The 17,735-nt window shown below is 43.5% G+C and overlaps 1 protein-coding gene across 2 annotated transcripts in view; it reads left to right on the top strand.

The window, feature by feature from the left end:
* Window positions 1-220: 220 nt before the first annotated feature.
* Window positions 221-17,735, top strand: part of GPC6 (glypican 6) — a 1,087,352-nt gene continuing 1,069,837 nt past the window's right edge. For both annotated transcript variants that reach the window (XM_060288063.1, XM_030856917.2), the window contains exon 1: window positions 221-1,015. In XM_060288063.1, coding sequence (XP_060144046.1) covers window positions 856-1,015 — 160 coding nt within the window. In that variant the 5' untranslated portion in view covers window positions 221-855. The remainder of the gene's footprint in view (window positions 1,016-17,735) is intronic.

Here is a 17,735-nt window from a genome sequence, read left to right on the forward strand (position 1 = left end):
AGATGACTTTGTTATGGCATTTAAAGGTAGCATTTCGGATCAGCATGAAGGATGTTCAGGGAATGAGAAAATAGGAACCTTTCCCTTTTTTTCCCCCTCCCTTCTTCTACCGAGTAGAAAGAAATCCAGTCCAGGTTTTGCCTTCGACTCTGCCTCTGAATTTCGGCTGTGCGATGTGTAGCACGTTTCTCTCCCGCCCCTCCTTTTTCCTTCCCTCTTGCCTCCAGTGTCTGTCTCCAGGATTTCTCTCTTCCTATTTCAGGAGGACTCTCACAGGCTCCCTCAGCCTGTGTGAAGCTGAGGTTTCCCCTAGATCCCGTATATCCCCAACACATACCTCCACGCACACGCGGCCCCAAGAACCCCGCGCTCACACCGACACACACTCGCGCGCGCACACCCCCGCGGTCGCCTGTCCATCTCCCTCCCGGGAGAGCCGGCGCGCGTCCCCACCTTCGCCGCACACTCCCGCGAGCCGAGCTCGCCGCGCGCTAGATAATTCTGCGGCTCGGAACTCGGATCGCAGCTCTCAACCCCCATGGTGGTTTTCTAAACATTTCTTTTCCTCCTCTTTCTCGTTTTTATTGCACCGTTTTCGGTCTGGGGGGCCAGAGGAGCAAGGCGGGTGCTTTCCCAGCCAGCCCTGGTTGGCTTGCCATCCTCCATCAGGCATATAAAAGTTTGCTGAGCATAGTCCAGAGGGCTGCGCTGCTCGTCCCCTCGGCTGGCGGAAGGGGGTGACGCTGGGCAGCGGCGAGGAGCGCGCCGCCGGCTCTGGCGGGCTTTCGGCTTGAGGGGCAAGGTGAAGAGCGCACGGGTCCCGGGGTTCACCGAGCTGGATTTGCATGTTGCACCATGCCTTCTTGGATCGGGGCTGTGATTCTTCCCCTCTCCGGGCTGCTGCTGTCCCTCCCGGCCGGCGCGGATGTGAAGGCTCGGAGCTGCGGCGAGGTCCGCCAGGCGTACGGTGCCAAGGGATTCAGCCTGGCGGACATCCCCTACCAGGAGATCGCAGGTAAGCGCGAGCGCGCGGCCCGGGCCGGCTGTAGCCCTCGGCGGCCGCACGTCTCCCGCGCCTCCGGAAGCCCTCCGCCTTCCCCCTGTTGCTGAGTTGTTGGTGTTCACTTTTCTGTCGGGGCTCTGCCGGCCGCCGCGCTTCTGTGCGGGGCTGCGGATGCTCCCGCGGCTTTGCCCGCGGGGGAAGGTGTGCGTCTCGGCTGCCTCATTGTGTGCACACGCGGGAGCGCCCTCCTTCCCTCCCTCCCTTCCTCCCGCGCCCTCGCGCCCCCTTCGTCGTTGGCCCCGGCCGCGCGGGCCGGGGAGCCCGGCACCCTCCGGGGCGGCCGCGGCGCGAGGGCAGATCGCCGAGCGGGGCGCCCACTCCGCGCCGCTCGCTCAGGCAAACTTGGAAGAACTGCGGCCGCAGTGTTGCCCAGCGCCACAGTCTGAGTGGCGCCTTCTCCGCTCCCGCCCTCGCGCCAGCGGGGGCGGTGGAGAGACGCGGAGGGCTCCCTTCGCCCCTCGGTCCCCTCTCCTGACCTTCGGGGAGGCAGGGCGCCCGGCGCCCGGGCCGCGGGCGGGAGAGGCTTGTGTGTGTGGGGGGGGGAACCCCACCGGGGGACTCGGCCTCCGACGTCGGCGGTTCCGGGCTGGTCTGGGGAGTTCGTGGGCTGCCCGTTTGAGATTTGGGGCGGGCTTTCCCGTTACGGTTTCTCAGTGCTTCCCTGATTGCGGTTGGTCATTCGCGGTTCGGGGACACCCCGGCCAGCCGGCGCCGCGCCCCGTCCTGAGCGCGGCCTCGGCCGCCCGTTCTGGGAAGCCGAGTCAACTTGAGCGGGTGGCTCGCTGGTGGATTCGTCCCGGGCTCCCGGGACCCCGCGTCCCCCGCGTGCCCGGCCACCAGCATTCCTCCACCGACAGCCCCTCCGACAACTTGCGCGGCAGCCTGGGTGCGTGTTTTCCGGCTCTTAGCTCCAACCGAACCCGAGCTTGTCGGGGGCTCGGTGAATGAAACGTGTTGGGGAGAGGTAATCCTGTGGCTGCGAGAGAGGCCAGGAGATGCTCCGGGGGCGCGGGCTGCGCAGACCCGGCAGCTGGAGTCCTCAGGGTCCTCGGAGGGTCGAGTCGAAACGCTGGATTTCTACCAGCCCAGCCTCTCCGCGTTTTGCCAAAGAACTGGTCGCTGGAGGGAAAGCATTTTTGCACAGATCTTAAAACATCACGGTTTCGATACGTGGTGGGATTGCTGTTTTATTGCGGTTGATCCACAAACTCTACAAGTGGGTTTTTTTACTCACACCGGAATGAGCACATTTCTAGAAATACAGGCATTGAAAAAAAACAGCGTACACACCACGCCAACAGCGCGGAGCATTATATACAGGGAGCCTTTTTTAATTCTGAGCCAGACTTAGGCAGCCTCTGGTGAGTCGGAGGCGGAACCTGTGGTGAATTATAAGACCACTTTTCTCTCCCTGTCACTTCTTCTCCCTTTTCCAGAGCTCCTTAATTTGTTAATCAGTGAATAGAGAGAGACTGCCCCCGCAGCTCCTTAAGTTTCTTAACTCTCCTTCCCTTTTGTCTACTGTTATTTCATTCTTTTTAATTAATTGATAAGGATCAGCTTTGCTTTTTCCCCTCCCCCCCCAATCTCAGGGAATTCAACTTTTTAAAGGTGTAGAGTATGGACCACTTCTTGTAGGAACTTTTTCTCCTCTCATCTGGGCTTTTTCAAACTCTCTTTTAAACACACATATTTCCCAACATGATTTCAGATAAGATATCTCAAAGAAGAAAAGAGTTAAGTATTTTTAAATTGCTTCAGTATTCTTTAGTGGATAATGGGACCTTCAGCAGACTACAGTTCATCCTTACCAGAGGCAAATCTCCTTCATATCAGAGGGAAGGTTTTCGGTGTGTATGATTTCTGTAGGCCCCATTGACTTTCCTGAAACGTTGCCAGTGGTTGAGATAAATTCTTCAGTAGAGTTTTAACTACAGAGGGTTTTTTCCCTCTTTTTTCTCCACCCCTTGACAATTACAGTGCTTGCTAATCAGCTGTGAATTTCTAAAACGTGTGCACTTTTGTTAAAATCACTTTCTAGGACTAAGGGCACTGTTGAGTTTGCCTAAACCCTCCTGTCCTTTGTGCCAGTGGAAATACTCAAGCTATAGGTCACTGGGAGGTCAGAGGCACATCTGATAGGAAAAGAAATGAATTGAAAGATAACTGTATATTAAGGACCAACATTTTTTCAAGGTAAATTTTACTCAGTGCTACCTATTGCTGTTGGAATGATCACTTAGGTGTCCTGTTATTAAATGAACACACTCTTCCTCTCTTCCCTCCTTCCTGATACCATTTACTTTTAATTATCTAGTATATCGTGGTTATCCTTCCCTTCAACTCCTTTCCATCCTTTGCCTTGTTTGGACTTTTACTGGTTTGCTTGAGAAGTGGCATGTGCTGTTAGTCTGCCAGGGAACATGAATTTAAAGGAACTGCTGTTCAGATTTCAGGTTCTTGAGAGCTGTTTCTAGTTGAAAGATATTTACAGGTAGCTTGCCTGGTAAACTAACTGAGAAGTAATAAGGACATTATGTTTCATCATGACATTATTAAAGTTTTACTCAGAACTCACAGTTGTGAAATAGTGTGCCCTTTTCCATTCTAGGATAAAAGGGAGTTCTTCAAACTCAACAGATGAGGGACTGTGATGGGTAATATATAAAGTTCGACTCTCAGAGAGTGCTTGGGAAAGAGGAGGCCTTCAGGGGGCAGCTTGTACCATTAATCTTCCCTCAGCCCTGATTTTAAACCATCCCAGGCAGATCAGATAGACTATCTGTTCTTGTTTCAAAGACCTCCAAAGGAATAGACCCTTGAGCCCCTCTCAGCAATCCATTCTAATACTTAGTAATTTTTGTGGTATCAAAATGTTTCCAGATATCTAGCCAAAAGCCTTCGAAGTGTGCTTGCTTATTTTCTCTTGTTCTATCTTCTGGGAAGATATTGAGCCATGTAGCATCAAGTTCTTTGTTAGCACTGTTACTCTGATCAAAGGTCAGTGTGAAACATGCCAGTTTTTCTTCCAGCATCAGAAATATTATCTCATTTTCCAATCCAACTCATCCTGATGGCGCTAAACTTCTAAAGGAACTCAAAACTGAAAAGAGCATCTGCTTAAAAGTCTGGGCAGTTCAGGGAATGTTGTTTTATGCTTATGGTGCCTCTATTTTATGCTTTGAGCCTTCTTGGAGTCATTCATTATAATATGCATGTGTTGCTTACTAGTGGTAATTTATTGGCTTACAGGTTAATGTTTTTCATTTATCTACTGCAACTTTACTTAACAATCTTTTATGTAGAAATCACTATGTGCCCGGCACCTATCTGAAAAACATTACTTACTTTAAAAACATTAAACATTGCCTTACTGACTTTTTCTAATAACTTAGATGCTATCATTATCCCCATTTTAAAGATGAAAAGACCGAGCAACACAGAGACAGATAATTAATTTGCCCAAGGATGACTCAGATAGCAAGTGATGAGGCTAGAGTTCAAACGCGGGCACTCTGACCCCAGGCACTGGAGTCCATCCACTTCACCTTGCCCACTGCCATTCTGTATTTGTCGAATGAATGCATGTAAAATCAATTCTTTCCTCATCTAATACATCTATAGCCTGGTATTATCAATCACCATATGCATTCGCTCACAGTTCTAGCTGAGTATTTTTCTATTTACTTGCAACATCTACAATTTTTCAAAATCACTTTGAATTTGGATTTTATGTTCTCTGGAATTGGCTACGCTACCACCAGTAAACTGTCTGTGTACTCGTGCATTTTCCCGATCATTGTATAGATCTGGTTATATGAAAGATAGAAAGTAAAAACATGTGTCGGTTTTTTTTCAATATACTGGACCTACTTTCTGAATATTGGGTTAGTCCAAAAAAACCTACTCCAGGAAATTATCATGGGGGTAGAGGGAAGTTTATCCCCACAGATTAGGAAAAACATATAACAAACTCTGTTCTCAATAATTTACTTTGCCACCTTTTTCCTATGTCAGGTATTTTGAGAGTCGGGCTATAGCTGGATATTAAGAAAGCAGTAAATTCTCTCCCATCTCTCTCTTTTTTTTTTTTTTTTTTTTTTTTTTTGCGGTACGCAGGCCTCTCACTGCTGTGGCCTCTCCCGTTGCGGAGCACAGGCTCCGGACGCGCAGGCTCAGCGGCCATGGCTCACGGGCCCAGCCGCTCCGCGGCATGTGGGATCTTCCCGGACCGGGGCACGAACCCGTGTCCCCTGCATCGGCAGGCGGACTCTCAACCACTGCGCCACCAGGGAAGCCCTCTCCCATCTCTTTAATATCAATCTATCTCAAAAATCTAAAAATCTGTCTCAAAGTCTAAAATTAAAAAAAATATTCTCTTATATTCCACTGATATACTAGTGGAATACTAGTATTCTAGTAGTATTAGATATATACTAATACTAGTATCTAGTAGTCTACTAGACTAGTATACTAGTCTTTCTTTATTGTTTTCAAATTTCAAAGTATGTAATGCTTCATTTTGTCTGGCCTTCGTCCAGCAGTCCTTTCCTTTTTTTGGTGGGCTTCCCGGGGAAAAGCTCTCCCTCCCTCTGCTCCCCAGCAAACCAACTTATTTGATACGTTTGCTGTTAACCCAACTCTTTTTTCAATTTTACATGTAGATATCACATTAACATAAATGAAAAAACAGAGTTTGGTAAGTCTTACTCTTTTGGAGACATATTAAATCTCCTAGTTTGGGATAAATAATTTAATTTCCATTTAGCTGCCTGATTCACAGAGTTCTGATTTCTTTGCCCTCTGTTTAGTTAGACGATGTCTTTAAAATCCTTTCGAAGAACACTGTGAGGTGGAAATGAGTTAGCGGAACTTCAAATTTTTTTTTATGATTTGTCAAGTCACTAGATTACTAAAAGATTCACATTAATTCCAGGTATCAAAGCAATCTAAAATCTGGACTATTAGGAGTACCGCTTGTTAGACTCTTGATTTGGGAATTAATTTTAGAATGATCCTTGCAAACAGAGTTATCTTAGCTGATTTAATTAGAAGATGATATGTCATCGTTGAGAATAAGAGTTCATTTGAGTTGACTGATACACTTTTTTACATAAAACTTATATCTTTTAACCGTGCTGCATTGTAATAGCTTGTGAGCAGAAATGTAGGCCAGTATGAAAAGTGATTTATAATATACAGCGTTATGTTCTTTAAAATACTGTAGTATAAACATTGCATTATAATTTATGTGAGAGGGTGACTCGTGTTCTTTTACAATTATGGGTATTATGAACACTTAACAAAATATAAAATTGAGCCCTTTTAAACCAAAGTGACCTACCATTCAGTCACTAGATTTTTATAGAAATAGGAGTTTAGGATAAAAACTGTAGTAAAGGAATTATTGATAAAATAATTCATTAGCTTAGTCTTAATTCATATTCAAACCCACAAAAGTAACATCATAGGACTTTTTTTTCCTCCTTAGTTCACATCTCTCAAAAGACTTCTAGCAAGGCCAGCAAGGTGACTCAGAGTTGTCTTGCCAGTATAAACAGAATAATTAATATTTCAAACTTGGTGCTTAAATCCTTTTGCAGATCAAATTCTGCTCTCTTAAATTCTTTAGCTGGCACACAACGAGACTTTAAGTAGTTTCATAGATTTCTCCAGTATTACTCAGTTTTTAGTGATTTACATGAGAGTGTTTGAAAGTGTAGTTGACTCCCTGGATGGCATGTTTGTAAATAAAGGGTTTCATAGTGCTAACTCTTGGGTAAAGGTTTAAAAATTCTAATAATCCTGGATGGAAATATTTAAGAGTTTTTAATAACCCTGGATGAAAAATATTTTTAAACAAATGCACCAGTTAGTAACAAAGAAAAATAGAAATTTGATTCCACATTTACACATTATTCAGGTTATTATTTTTATAACCTATTCTCCATTTCTTTTAGTCATTTATGTTTCATTTTTCCAATAACTAGTTCTTATTTACCTACTATGTGTAAGTCACCACGCCAGGGACTGGCTGTAGGGCCCCAGGGAATTTTAATCCCAGCAGGGAAGCAGAAATTAAGGGCACCTTTAACAGTGAACGGCTGAGATGAGTGCACAGCACTAGGGTACCTGGCACTGGGAAAGCATTCAGTAGGATCATGTGGGGACTTCCCTGGTGGTCCAGTGGTTAAGACTCCGTGCTTGCCCTGCAGGGGGCGTGGGTTCAGGTCTCTGGTGGGGGAACTAAGATCCCCCATGCCTGGAGGTGCGGCCACAGTAAAGAAATAAATAAAAAGAAAAAAATTTTAAAAATGGAAAAATTATAGGATCCTGTGTTCTGATCACAGGGTTATGGAAATGCCTCCTTGAAGAAGAGCGATGGGCTCCGAAGCGTGAGTATAGAGTCAGCAAGAAGGGGTGGGGGGAGCAGAGGGCACACTCATTGCCTTTATGGAAAGAAGGCCCTGAAAGCATGAGAGTTCCAGTTTACATGATCACTGCGAGCCATTCTTTTACATATGAAGGAGTCCCAACATAGAGCAGTTCTAGGAGTGAGAAAGTAGAAAGTTAACAGTATCACCCGGTCCCAGGTTCTCCCCATCTTTTGGCTCTTCCATCCTCATTCCATTCATCATCCAGGTCAGGACCATGATGGAAACAAGATGGCTACTGGAGTACCAAGAGGCAAAGGGGCAATGCCCAGAGGCATAGAAAGGGACCATTTCTTCCCATGGGCATCTCTCTGTTGATGAGGCATACTAGCCTCAGCAGTCCCTCAGCAGATTTACCCACCCTTCTCATTCCAGAATTGCCTCCTATGCCCATGCTTGGAAGAGAAAGGAAAAGGACTATGGCTGTTAATCTGAACTAGTCACAGTTATACCCTAAGACAGGCTGGTAGTCACCTTTCTCACGTATATGGCCACTGAAATGCTTGGTTAATCTTCATAATCTTAATAAGGAACTTAGGGGTATCAGAGGAATTGAAAGGAATGACTCAGACTTTCTGAATTAAGTATTTGGCATTCTTGCTTTAAACCAGTGTTCCTCGACTCTGGCCAGTGGTGAACTGATAAATGTTAAACAATTGGCTCTCTGGAGGGTAGTGTGTGGAGAGACCTGATTTGTAGCATTTGCCAATTTTTGTGGTTTAAATGTTCCCACTGTGACCGGTCTTGAGCTACTAACAGCTCACCACCTGGCTTACAAAATTCCAGAAGATTTAACAACTGGCTCTTTCGAGTTGGAAAGAGCCAGGGCTATCCTGGAATCATGTGAAATATTAAGAAAAATACCTGCACTTGGGCTTCATCTTCAGCTAGTCTGATTTAATTGGTCTGGGAAGGGTACTTTCCCTCCCTCCCTCCCTCCCTCCCTTCCTCCCTTCTTCTCTTTCTTTCTTTTGAAAATTTCCCAAGTGATCCTGATGTGTGTCTAGGGAAGAGAGCCAGTGGTCTGGAGCAGTGCTTCATAAACTTTATCATGCATCAGAATCACTGGAGGCCTTGTTAAACGCAAACGCTTTGGTCATCCCCACAAGTTCTGACTTAGTAGTTCTGGGATGGGACCTGTAATCTGCATTGTTAACAAGTTCCCAGGTGACATTGATGCTGTTGGTCTGGGCACCATCCTTTGAGTTTCTGGGGGCCACATTCTGGGTGCATTCAATGTGGTTTTAAGTACATGTTTTTGTCAGGGGAGACAGTCATATCTGAGCAATGATTTTGTGTTATTTTTCGCCTTGACCTTGGGTAGGAATCTCCACCCAGAAAGAGTTGCTGCTTCCAAACTGCGCACCCCGACCCTGTTTCCTCAGCGCTCTTCCAAATGTCTACATCGACCACTAGGGGGACCAAGGGAAAGAGAGTGACTGGCTCCCTTCTATCGGTCATCACCTGTGCCGGGAGCAGAAGGGGCCTAACCCAGCTGCCCTGGGCACTTCTGCGCCAGTAAAATAACACCACAGCATTGCTTGAAAGGGGAACTGGGAAAAGTCATTTTAAGTTCCTTTCACGGTAGGATCCCTATTATTCTTTGCTAATATGGTAGGCTCCCTATGGGTATGTAGGACTCATTTTGGGGGTCTTTTTTAGAACATTTCCGGTCAAGAGTAATACCAACCCTCCCCCCACCCCTCCCCGGCACCATCCCGCCTTGAGCTATTTTTCCTGTGCAGATCTAGCCGTTTGTCCCTGACTTCCAGGTACGAGGAGACTACATTTGGAGCTGGTCACCCTTCATTTTATACACATTTAATTAAAGCTGTAGCATGATGCATTCTGGACATGCACACCAGTGTCCTGTAGGCTTTATCAGCTAGTGGTTTGCTCCTTACCTTTCTTGGATTTCTTGAGAAATCGACTTCCTCTTTTTGTGCCCCCAGAACAGCTGAGATTAGCAGGGGCAAGTGCTCCTCTGCTGCATTTCAGGGAACTAGGGGTGTTTCCTCTCAAGGCTGCAGTGAAGTTGAGGCAACTCTTTTCTTTGCAAAGAAAGCACTCTGAGGTCTGCCAAAAAATGATGACTAACTTTCAGTTATTATTTTCTTAATGGGTCAGAATAGCTCAAAGTCAATAGCACTTTTGCAATGAACTTGAAAGAGCCACCATGCTTTTGGCTATTAGAGGTATTTTCAAGTGCCAGGCCTTAATTTTTTTTCCTGAGGAAGTAAGAAATGTTGTCCTTTAGCTGTTTGCTTATCCTATTTTATTCCAAATCCCAATGATTGGGAGTTTTTAAAACTTAAAAAATTTAAGATCGCTGATTTTTAAACTTTTTTTTTGTAGCAAAAAGTTTAACAAATGATTTTGAAGAGTTTAAGTGCTCTTTGACATAATGGGAGCTCTATTTGGAAAATAAGAATTTGTAATTCTGAAGTATTAATTATCTGGAAATGCAAGATTCCTGAACATTCCTACTTGATCTGTTCCAGCCTCTCCTCCAGCTATATGTTTGCACTGAATTTAGGGAACATAATTGACTGTTACTTTTACATTATCAAGTGCTAATGTGCGAAAGGCTTTTACTGTGCTTTTACTACTCATTTGATTATGTGGTTATCTTATTCAGTATTCTTTCACAGACTTGGGGGTATTCAGACACCAGGAGGTCAAGTACTATGTTAAAAGCTTAGGCTAGGAGCTTCCCTGGTGGCGCAGTGGTTGCGAGTCCGCCTGCCGATGCTGGGGACACGGGTTCATGCCCCGGTCCGGGAGAATCCCACATGCCGCGGAGCGGCTGGGCCCGTGAGCCATGGCTGCTGAGCCTAGGCGTCCGGAGCCTGTGCTCCGCAACAGGAGAGGCCATAGCAGTGAGAGGCCCGCGCACCGCAAAAAAAAGAAAAAAAAAAGCTTAGGCCAATCTTTTTACATGACTGCCATAAAGAATATATTCATTTCACCTATATTACCATATGGCTCTCATAAAAGGTCAATTTCAATTGACTATTATAGGTTGTGAACGGCAAATCTTATGTCATCAACAAAATCATTACATATAATCTCTTCAATTACCACCTTCCCTTCTTTAAAAAAAAGGAACTTGGGGATTTCTTAAAATCAGAGATCTTCATGATGTGTTTTGTATACTAGACATATAAAAATTGTATAAACCCATGTTTTTCTATTTTAATTAAAAAAATACATGTAGGGTGATCACACTTAAATTCCAGTTAAAACAGTACATTAGGTGCAACAGATATTCACAGCAGAAAACCATGAAATTGTACTTTTTCATTTTGTTATATTAATTTAACAAATAAACTTTGAGTCAGTTTCTCAGCCTGGGTTATTGCTGTAAAGATAGCTAATTTAATATTGTAAGAAGTTATATGCATAAACATAAACTAATTGCTATGATTAAAGAATGGCGATTTATTTTTGTCCAGAACATGCTTATTATTAAATTATACAAAGGTTTGAAGTTTAATGAAGTGTTGACTATATATAAAAATATAGGTTATACTTATCTTAATTCTATGTAGTAACAAAGGTGCATTTTGTCACTGGAATAACAATTTCCTATAACTGAGAAACCTGTAACGCATTTTAAAGTGAAAGGTTTTAACCTTTCTAACCATTAGTTTATAAAGTACAACTCTTGACAAAGCCATTGTGATTCCTCTGCAATATTTATTTTCAAAAATATGATGTGGTACTTGAAAAAAAAAGTTTAAAACTGCTCTCTGTTTTGAAAGGCTTTGAAACAGTATTCTTTGGGAGAAAAAGAGCCTCTCTCCCAACTAGTATCATCAGGAAAAACAGAAAGATGGAATACAAATAAGCGAGAGCGGGCTTTTCCCAGGGTGACACTTCCTGAAGCTATCTTCGTGCTGGGCGACAATTCTCATTTTAACCTAATGAAGCGTTAGAGAGAACCAGTGTCCTAAGAGAGAAGCCTGGAGGTTTCTGGAAGTCTCAGGCTGCCCATCTCCTCCCAGGCACTGACGGGGAGCCGCTGCCTGGGACTTCTGAAGGTGCCAGGGATGCCCAGGAGGAGGCTCTGCCGTGCAGCGCCAGCCTGTAGGTGTACCACCTTCGGCCACATTTCAGCCTGGTTCCTGTGGAATTGATTTTCACGGCTCATGACAGAAGCTGTTTTCAGCCCTTGAAGAGGAAGTGGCTGGGCTGATCCTCTCACACAAACAGCGAATTGCTCCCTGGCTTTCAGAGCCTTCGAGGTCTGCTACCTTAAGGTTCTAATGGCCTTTTAACAGTGTTTCCAGCTGAGCAGCAGATGTAAAGGATAGTGAACATTGAAAGCACTGTTCTTTTTTTTCCTCCCCTCCCGGAAAGAATCATTTTTTAACAGACATTGTACAAACACTGTATCCCAGGACCTATTCAGCGGCATGTTAGATTTGAAAAACTGAACCAAATCTCCAATAAATATATTGTCGGTGCCATACATCTGCCACCTTGCTGGGCTCCGTGTCCCATTTTACCAGCCATCAGGAGCTGCGATCGTGTCACCATTAGTAGTGGCCCTGTTTGGTAATACCTCATCAGGGAAAAAAAGAATTAATGAAGCCCCAGAAAGCCTCTAAAACCCCTTGTACTTTCAGTCCATTCATTTTGATCCTAAAAATGACAGTATATTTCTGAAAGCAGTACACTGAGCTTTTAGAATTATATCCAGTCTGCCTTTGCCTCCCTTTCTGTTGTTTTGACGGTTCGTTTTGTCAACCTGTGGGGCAGGGGGGTGAAGGGTTTCCCGAATAGGCGGCTCTGTGCTCCCTGCAAAGTGAACTTCAAGACCTTTAAACTAAGGTTTGGTCTGAGGTTGGTATTTCAGTCTTCTGGGCTTTGGGGAAAAAAATTAAACATTACTGAGAAACACTGGTCGAATTGGACATTTTCCATTTAAAAAAAAAATAGAGAAATAGTACGTCTTTCGATTTCACTTAGGTCCAAGCAGTGCTTCTGCATTTCAATTTTCCAGTGGTCACTGGACAAGAGAAAACCAGCCATGCAGATAAGGCATGATTCCTCACTCCGGGAGCTCACCTGTTTTACAAGCTTTTGGAAGACCTTTAGGAAGTATGTGAACTGCCACCATATTTTTTCCCCAAAGTTGAAAACATAGACACGTTGCCACTCCAATGGGAAAAGGCACACGATTTCCTCTCCCTGCTTTGCTGCTTCACGCACGCGACCCATCTGGTTTTTCTCAGGACCTCCCACTTGCTGGGTAACTTGATGGGCAAAAAATTTTAGTGTGATCGGTTAAGCTCTTCTCAGTAACAGTGGATCATGTGGGGTACTTTCTCTGGTTTTAAGCAGAGGCTGGCTTTGACTTCTCGCTCTACTATGTAGCCTTTTTTCTGGACCTCTCTGTGCTTCAGTTTCATCATCTGTGAACAGGGATGCTAACAGTCCCTACCTCTCAGTGTTGTGATTGTATTACATGAATTAACATTTAAGCTTTTAGAATAGTGCCTGGCATTTAATAAAGACTATATACAAGTTTGTTAAACAGCAAACGCTAGGTAAGGAAATCAGTCTCTTCCATGGGTCTAGGAAGTGTCTCTTCCCCAGGAAAGCAGGGGGAAGAGGGAGTTTCCTTGGGCTCCTCCCGTCTCCAGGGCCCTGCTGGCCCGCACAACTGATATCTATGATCTGATCTTGTGCAACTTGGGAAGGGCCTGGTAGCCCCCTTTCCTGAAGTATTCACCCTCACGTTGGCCATTCTGGCCCTGTAGGCCTCCTGAAGCCCTGACCTGTCCCTCACCTGGCCTCTGGCCCACCTGTAGCCTTCATTACCTTCTGGTTTACCACTCAGCTGCTTTCTGAGCCTCCAGCAGGGCTGTATGAACTGCTGGGCCAGACCTGTGTCCCCTGGGTGTGGGTGCAGCCCTCCCTCTGAGCGCCCTGTGTCTCCAAGTTTACCCTAAGGTTGGTGTCAGGTAGCCCACCGGGCAATCTCTTCCCAGGGTCCTAAGCAGAATTTGAGCCAGAAATCCCTTTTCTCTTTGGCTTCCTGTTTTGATGCAAAGCTCAGAGAGGAGAAACTGGAAGACGTGGGGAGCCGTTACCATCCCCGTGCTTCCTTTCTTCCCGCGACCTCTGGGGCCAGGATGGGTTTGCTACCCTTTCTCTTCCTGGCTGGACCTCAAGCCCTTCATGCAGGTTTGAAGACTTTTCTCCTGAAAAGGTCCAGTAACAGATACCCATGCCTCTGGAGGTGGAAGCTTGTAAGAAAACAGTGAATTAAGGGGCAAAAATATTGAATCAGTTAAGTATCTGCAAAATATCTTCCCCATTCCATAAACAAGATGAACGCTTCCAAAGAATCTCTCAAACATCAAGTGAACTGGAAATAATATGAATTCCTTGTTTATATGGGAATCTTTGGACTTCCTGGAAGATGGTACCATATAGAAGCAAAAGGACTTAAGTCCTTGTTTTGTGCTTACTAATCGATCATTTTAAAGTTTCCTTACCTCTTTGAATCCCAGGATCCATATCTATATAAAAGGGCAATACTATAGGTTGGCTTATAACATTTTTTTGTGAGGATCAAATGGCATAATGCATGTGAACAGCCTGACAGAAATCTTCGGTAAATGTTAGTTCTTTTTTTTCCCAATTCCCTCCTGACACACGTATCGTGATGAGAAATCTGCCTATTTCTTAATCAGAAGAGGAGAGAGAAAACCTAGTAGGCTGTAATCCCCACTCTAAGACTTAGTCACTTTTAATTTCCTTCTAAGAGAGAAGCTTTAATGGAACGTTAAAAGGTGATCCTAAAATGCTGTTAAATGTCAAATAGCAAATCTTTCAAAAACATTTATTTCTCTTCTTTTTGGTCTTCTACTTGGAAATGGCTCTGAAACTTCTCTTTCAGACCTTTCTCACTGGTTTGTGTTACGCATGCCACCAGCAGAAGGATATATAGCTGTTACGTTGCCTTGATTATTTTAATTTGCTTAAACCAGTGGTTCTCAAAATCACCCAGAAGGTGTGTTCAAGCGCAGGCTGCTGGGCTCCATGCTAGGAGTTTCCGATGTAGTAGCTCTGAGATGGGGCCAGTGCCCAGGTGACACTGATAGTCCTTGGATCATACTTTGAGACCCACTGGCTTAAATTTTAAGCCTTAAACCATCAAAGGTCAGTTTGGTTCTCCAGTGGCTTAAGAATAAATTTCGACCCTGTTGGTTTGACATTCAAGATCTCAAACTATCCTTCCAGTTTACTTCTAAGCATCCTTCTAGAAATTTCTGTCTGATAAAAACTTTTTCACTAAACTTCATTTTCTTTCTGTGTCTCATTTCATTTGCTAATACCTCATAACAAGACTTGGTCTGTCGTCCTCACTTTTCTCCACTAATGAAAATCCAGTGGAGCTCAGATTCCCCGTCGTGAATTTGTCCTAGGCCATACAGTCCCTAACTATTCCTTCTTTGCCAAGCTTGTGGAATGTTTGTGTATTCATTTGGTAATTAATCAAATTCTGCCTTCCCATGACTCTTATCATGTATCCTGTCATTAAATGAGTCTCTTAATTTGTGTTTCCCAAATTTGCCTGTGTGATAGCTGAGGGAACTTTCGTACACATTGGTACTCCCTCGAACATAGAGCTTGGGCGTAGTAGGTACTCAATAAATAGTTGACTACTCCTTAATCGGAAATATAAAGAGATTTTGGAGGGGGGCGTCTGGGCTTCCAGACAACTTTCAGTAAGATCAAAATTAAATGGTGTAGTATAAAGACACCCTTATATTTTCTTTGAAAGACTGCGGCTGATAAGTTATATTAGCTTAGCCAGGGGAAATCAATTTGTGAAAGTGTAGACCACCAGAGTTTATTGCGTAGAACATGCATTTTGTTGCTTTCATTTTATTTTAGAGTATAACGTTTCTTCCAATGAAACACCTGCTATATATAGGTATATGACTATCAAAATGTTTTTTTTTTTAAGTGTCATTTTTTAGCTATCACTGACAGCAACTTTCAAATACTTGAAAAGATTAGAGGAGTTAAATGTAAAGAGTACTTTAAATTGCAGTGACATTTCCTGGGAGATAAAGAAATTGATAGAGAGGAAAGTTAGTTTAAAAAAGTCAGGCCTTTTTAAAAGGATAAAGCCATCACATTATATCACCTTTGGAATGATCTATTTATGATGGAAGCTTTGAATAATAAGTTGTGCCACTGGAGTGCTCATAGGAACCACCTGTAATTTTGTGAATTCCACTTTAAACTGTTAGCTAACTAAGTTCCCTTACTTGTTTCAGGTCAGTACAAATTTATCTCTAATTAGTTGGTTAAAGAAAAACACCCACAGTTGCCCTGCCCTTGAGGTACCCAGAAAAGAGTGAAGGCAGACATATAGATGATTAATCTCAATACTATGTGGGAATGGAGTGATAAAGGTGCTGGGAGCCTAGAGAAAAGCAGGTAGAGGTGGGAGGACAGGTACAGGTAACATATTGGAGGCGGAGGGGGAGAGAAAGTGAGGGCTCTGGACCAAGGATTCTGAAATGCCTTTTTTCTCCACTAGAACAATTTATTTCTTATACAGTATTACTTGTCCTTCCACATAAATGGATGAACCCTAATTATATAGTAAATAGGGAAGGTTAAATTCCTCTGTTAAATACGTCATGCCTGTGACCTCCCTAAGAAATGGGCAACAGTGATTTTGAAAAGTTTCATCAATCTTTGTTCAAGCAAATAGAACATGCATCTGTCCTTAGGGAATTGTATAAATTACTCAAGAATGATATTTAACCCCCAATTATTTTGGCTTCTATATTTTAATAAATTTTCTACAGAAGTATTAAAAAGATAACCACATTTATCCCATGTGACAATCTCCGTTTAAAGATGTAGTTTTAAATGGCAATAATTCTGCCATTTCATATACGAACCTTCCTTTGGTGACATTAGCATACGATTGTGCTGTGTATTTTAAAAATTCACAGACATTATAGCTACCCTGTTGAAGTGGGTATGATGTGTATAAATAGACACATGAATATTTTGATAATCAAAGATGACACTAATGGTGAGGCAATTTTTTTTGGCCATGGTTGGCTGGAAAGAACAGCTCATGCTCTGAATCCCTTTTACTAACTTTCTTGCGTAGATAGTGTAATAAGTGATTCCAGCTGGAGGAAAGGTGAAACCCAGTGAGCTTTTTTGTGCCCTCTTTGATCTAACTTGGCTTACTTTTTAGTTTCTATGTTTTCTATCACTTTTGAAACTGTGAACATTTCAGCTCGTGCTGCTGTACAGTTTGCATATGAAGATGTTTTAAGCAGGTTCTGAAATCATAAAAAGTAGGGAGGATGCCCAGATGACAACAAGCAGAAAAATTCCTCCTTTAAATAAAAGGCTCCATTCTCATTTGGAAAGCAAAATGTGCTCTCTTAAAAGTAACAGCTGCAAAAAAGGCAGGAAGGCAGAACACACGAATCTAAGTTGTGAAATATGTTTGGGTAGCTTAACAGAGATTTAGCTGTTTCTGAGAAAAAAATCAAAATCTAATTTTAAAATGAAGGTATTTAAAAGCCCGGAGCAAGAGAGCCTTATTGATGGAGTTGGTGAGCAGCCCGGATACAGCCACTTCCCTGCTCTGGCTGGTGGCTCTGTTCTTGCAGCGGGTGGTCTTACGCTGCAGCCCGTGGTCACATGTGTCAGCAGGCACCTGTCTTTTCAGAAAGCAATGGGTGATGAAACAAGGGAATGCCAGAGAGAGTTCATTTCTCTTAAATGATTTTGTCTTTCTTAAAGTTGATTTATACAAATTGATATTTCTTTCTAAAAACAAGGTTCAAAGTTGTTTTTCCTTCCCACATGGAATTGAAGCTCTGAACTTAGGATTTCTTTAGGTGTTATATATATTGATCCTCAGGGTGTCCTGAACTTTTCCTAACAGAATAGCAGTAGCATTGAAGGTGCTGTTTCTTTTTAAATGGTATGCCTGATTTCTGAATGAAAGATGTAACGCTCTGTCAGAAATATGTATGTCTTGGGACACTGTTCTCAGGGACTGGACCAATTTCCTAACCTGGAAAGTATCAGCCTCTATACACAGCGTATATTTTTGAGATTGGGGAATATGATGGGTGTGTGTGTGAACTCACTACTGCCACAATAAATAATAACAATCTAAGTTTTGTTATAGACTAATAATAAATCTGGTTTGCTAAAGTATACATTGCAGC

Source organism: Globicephala melas, chromosome 18, assembly GCF_963455315.2.
Source record: "Globicephala melas chromosome 18, mGloMel1.2, whole genome shotgun sequence".
NCBI lineage: Eukaryota > Metazoa > Chordata > Mammalia > Artiodactyla > Delphinidae > Globicephala > Globicephala melas.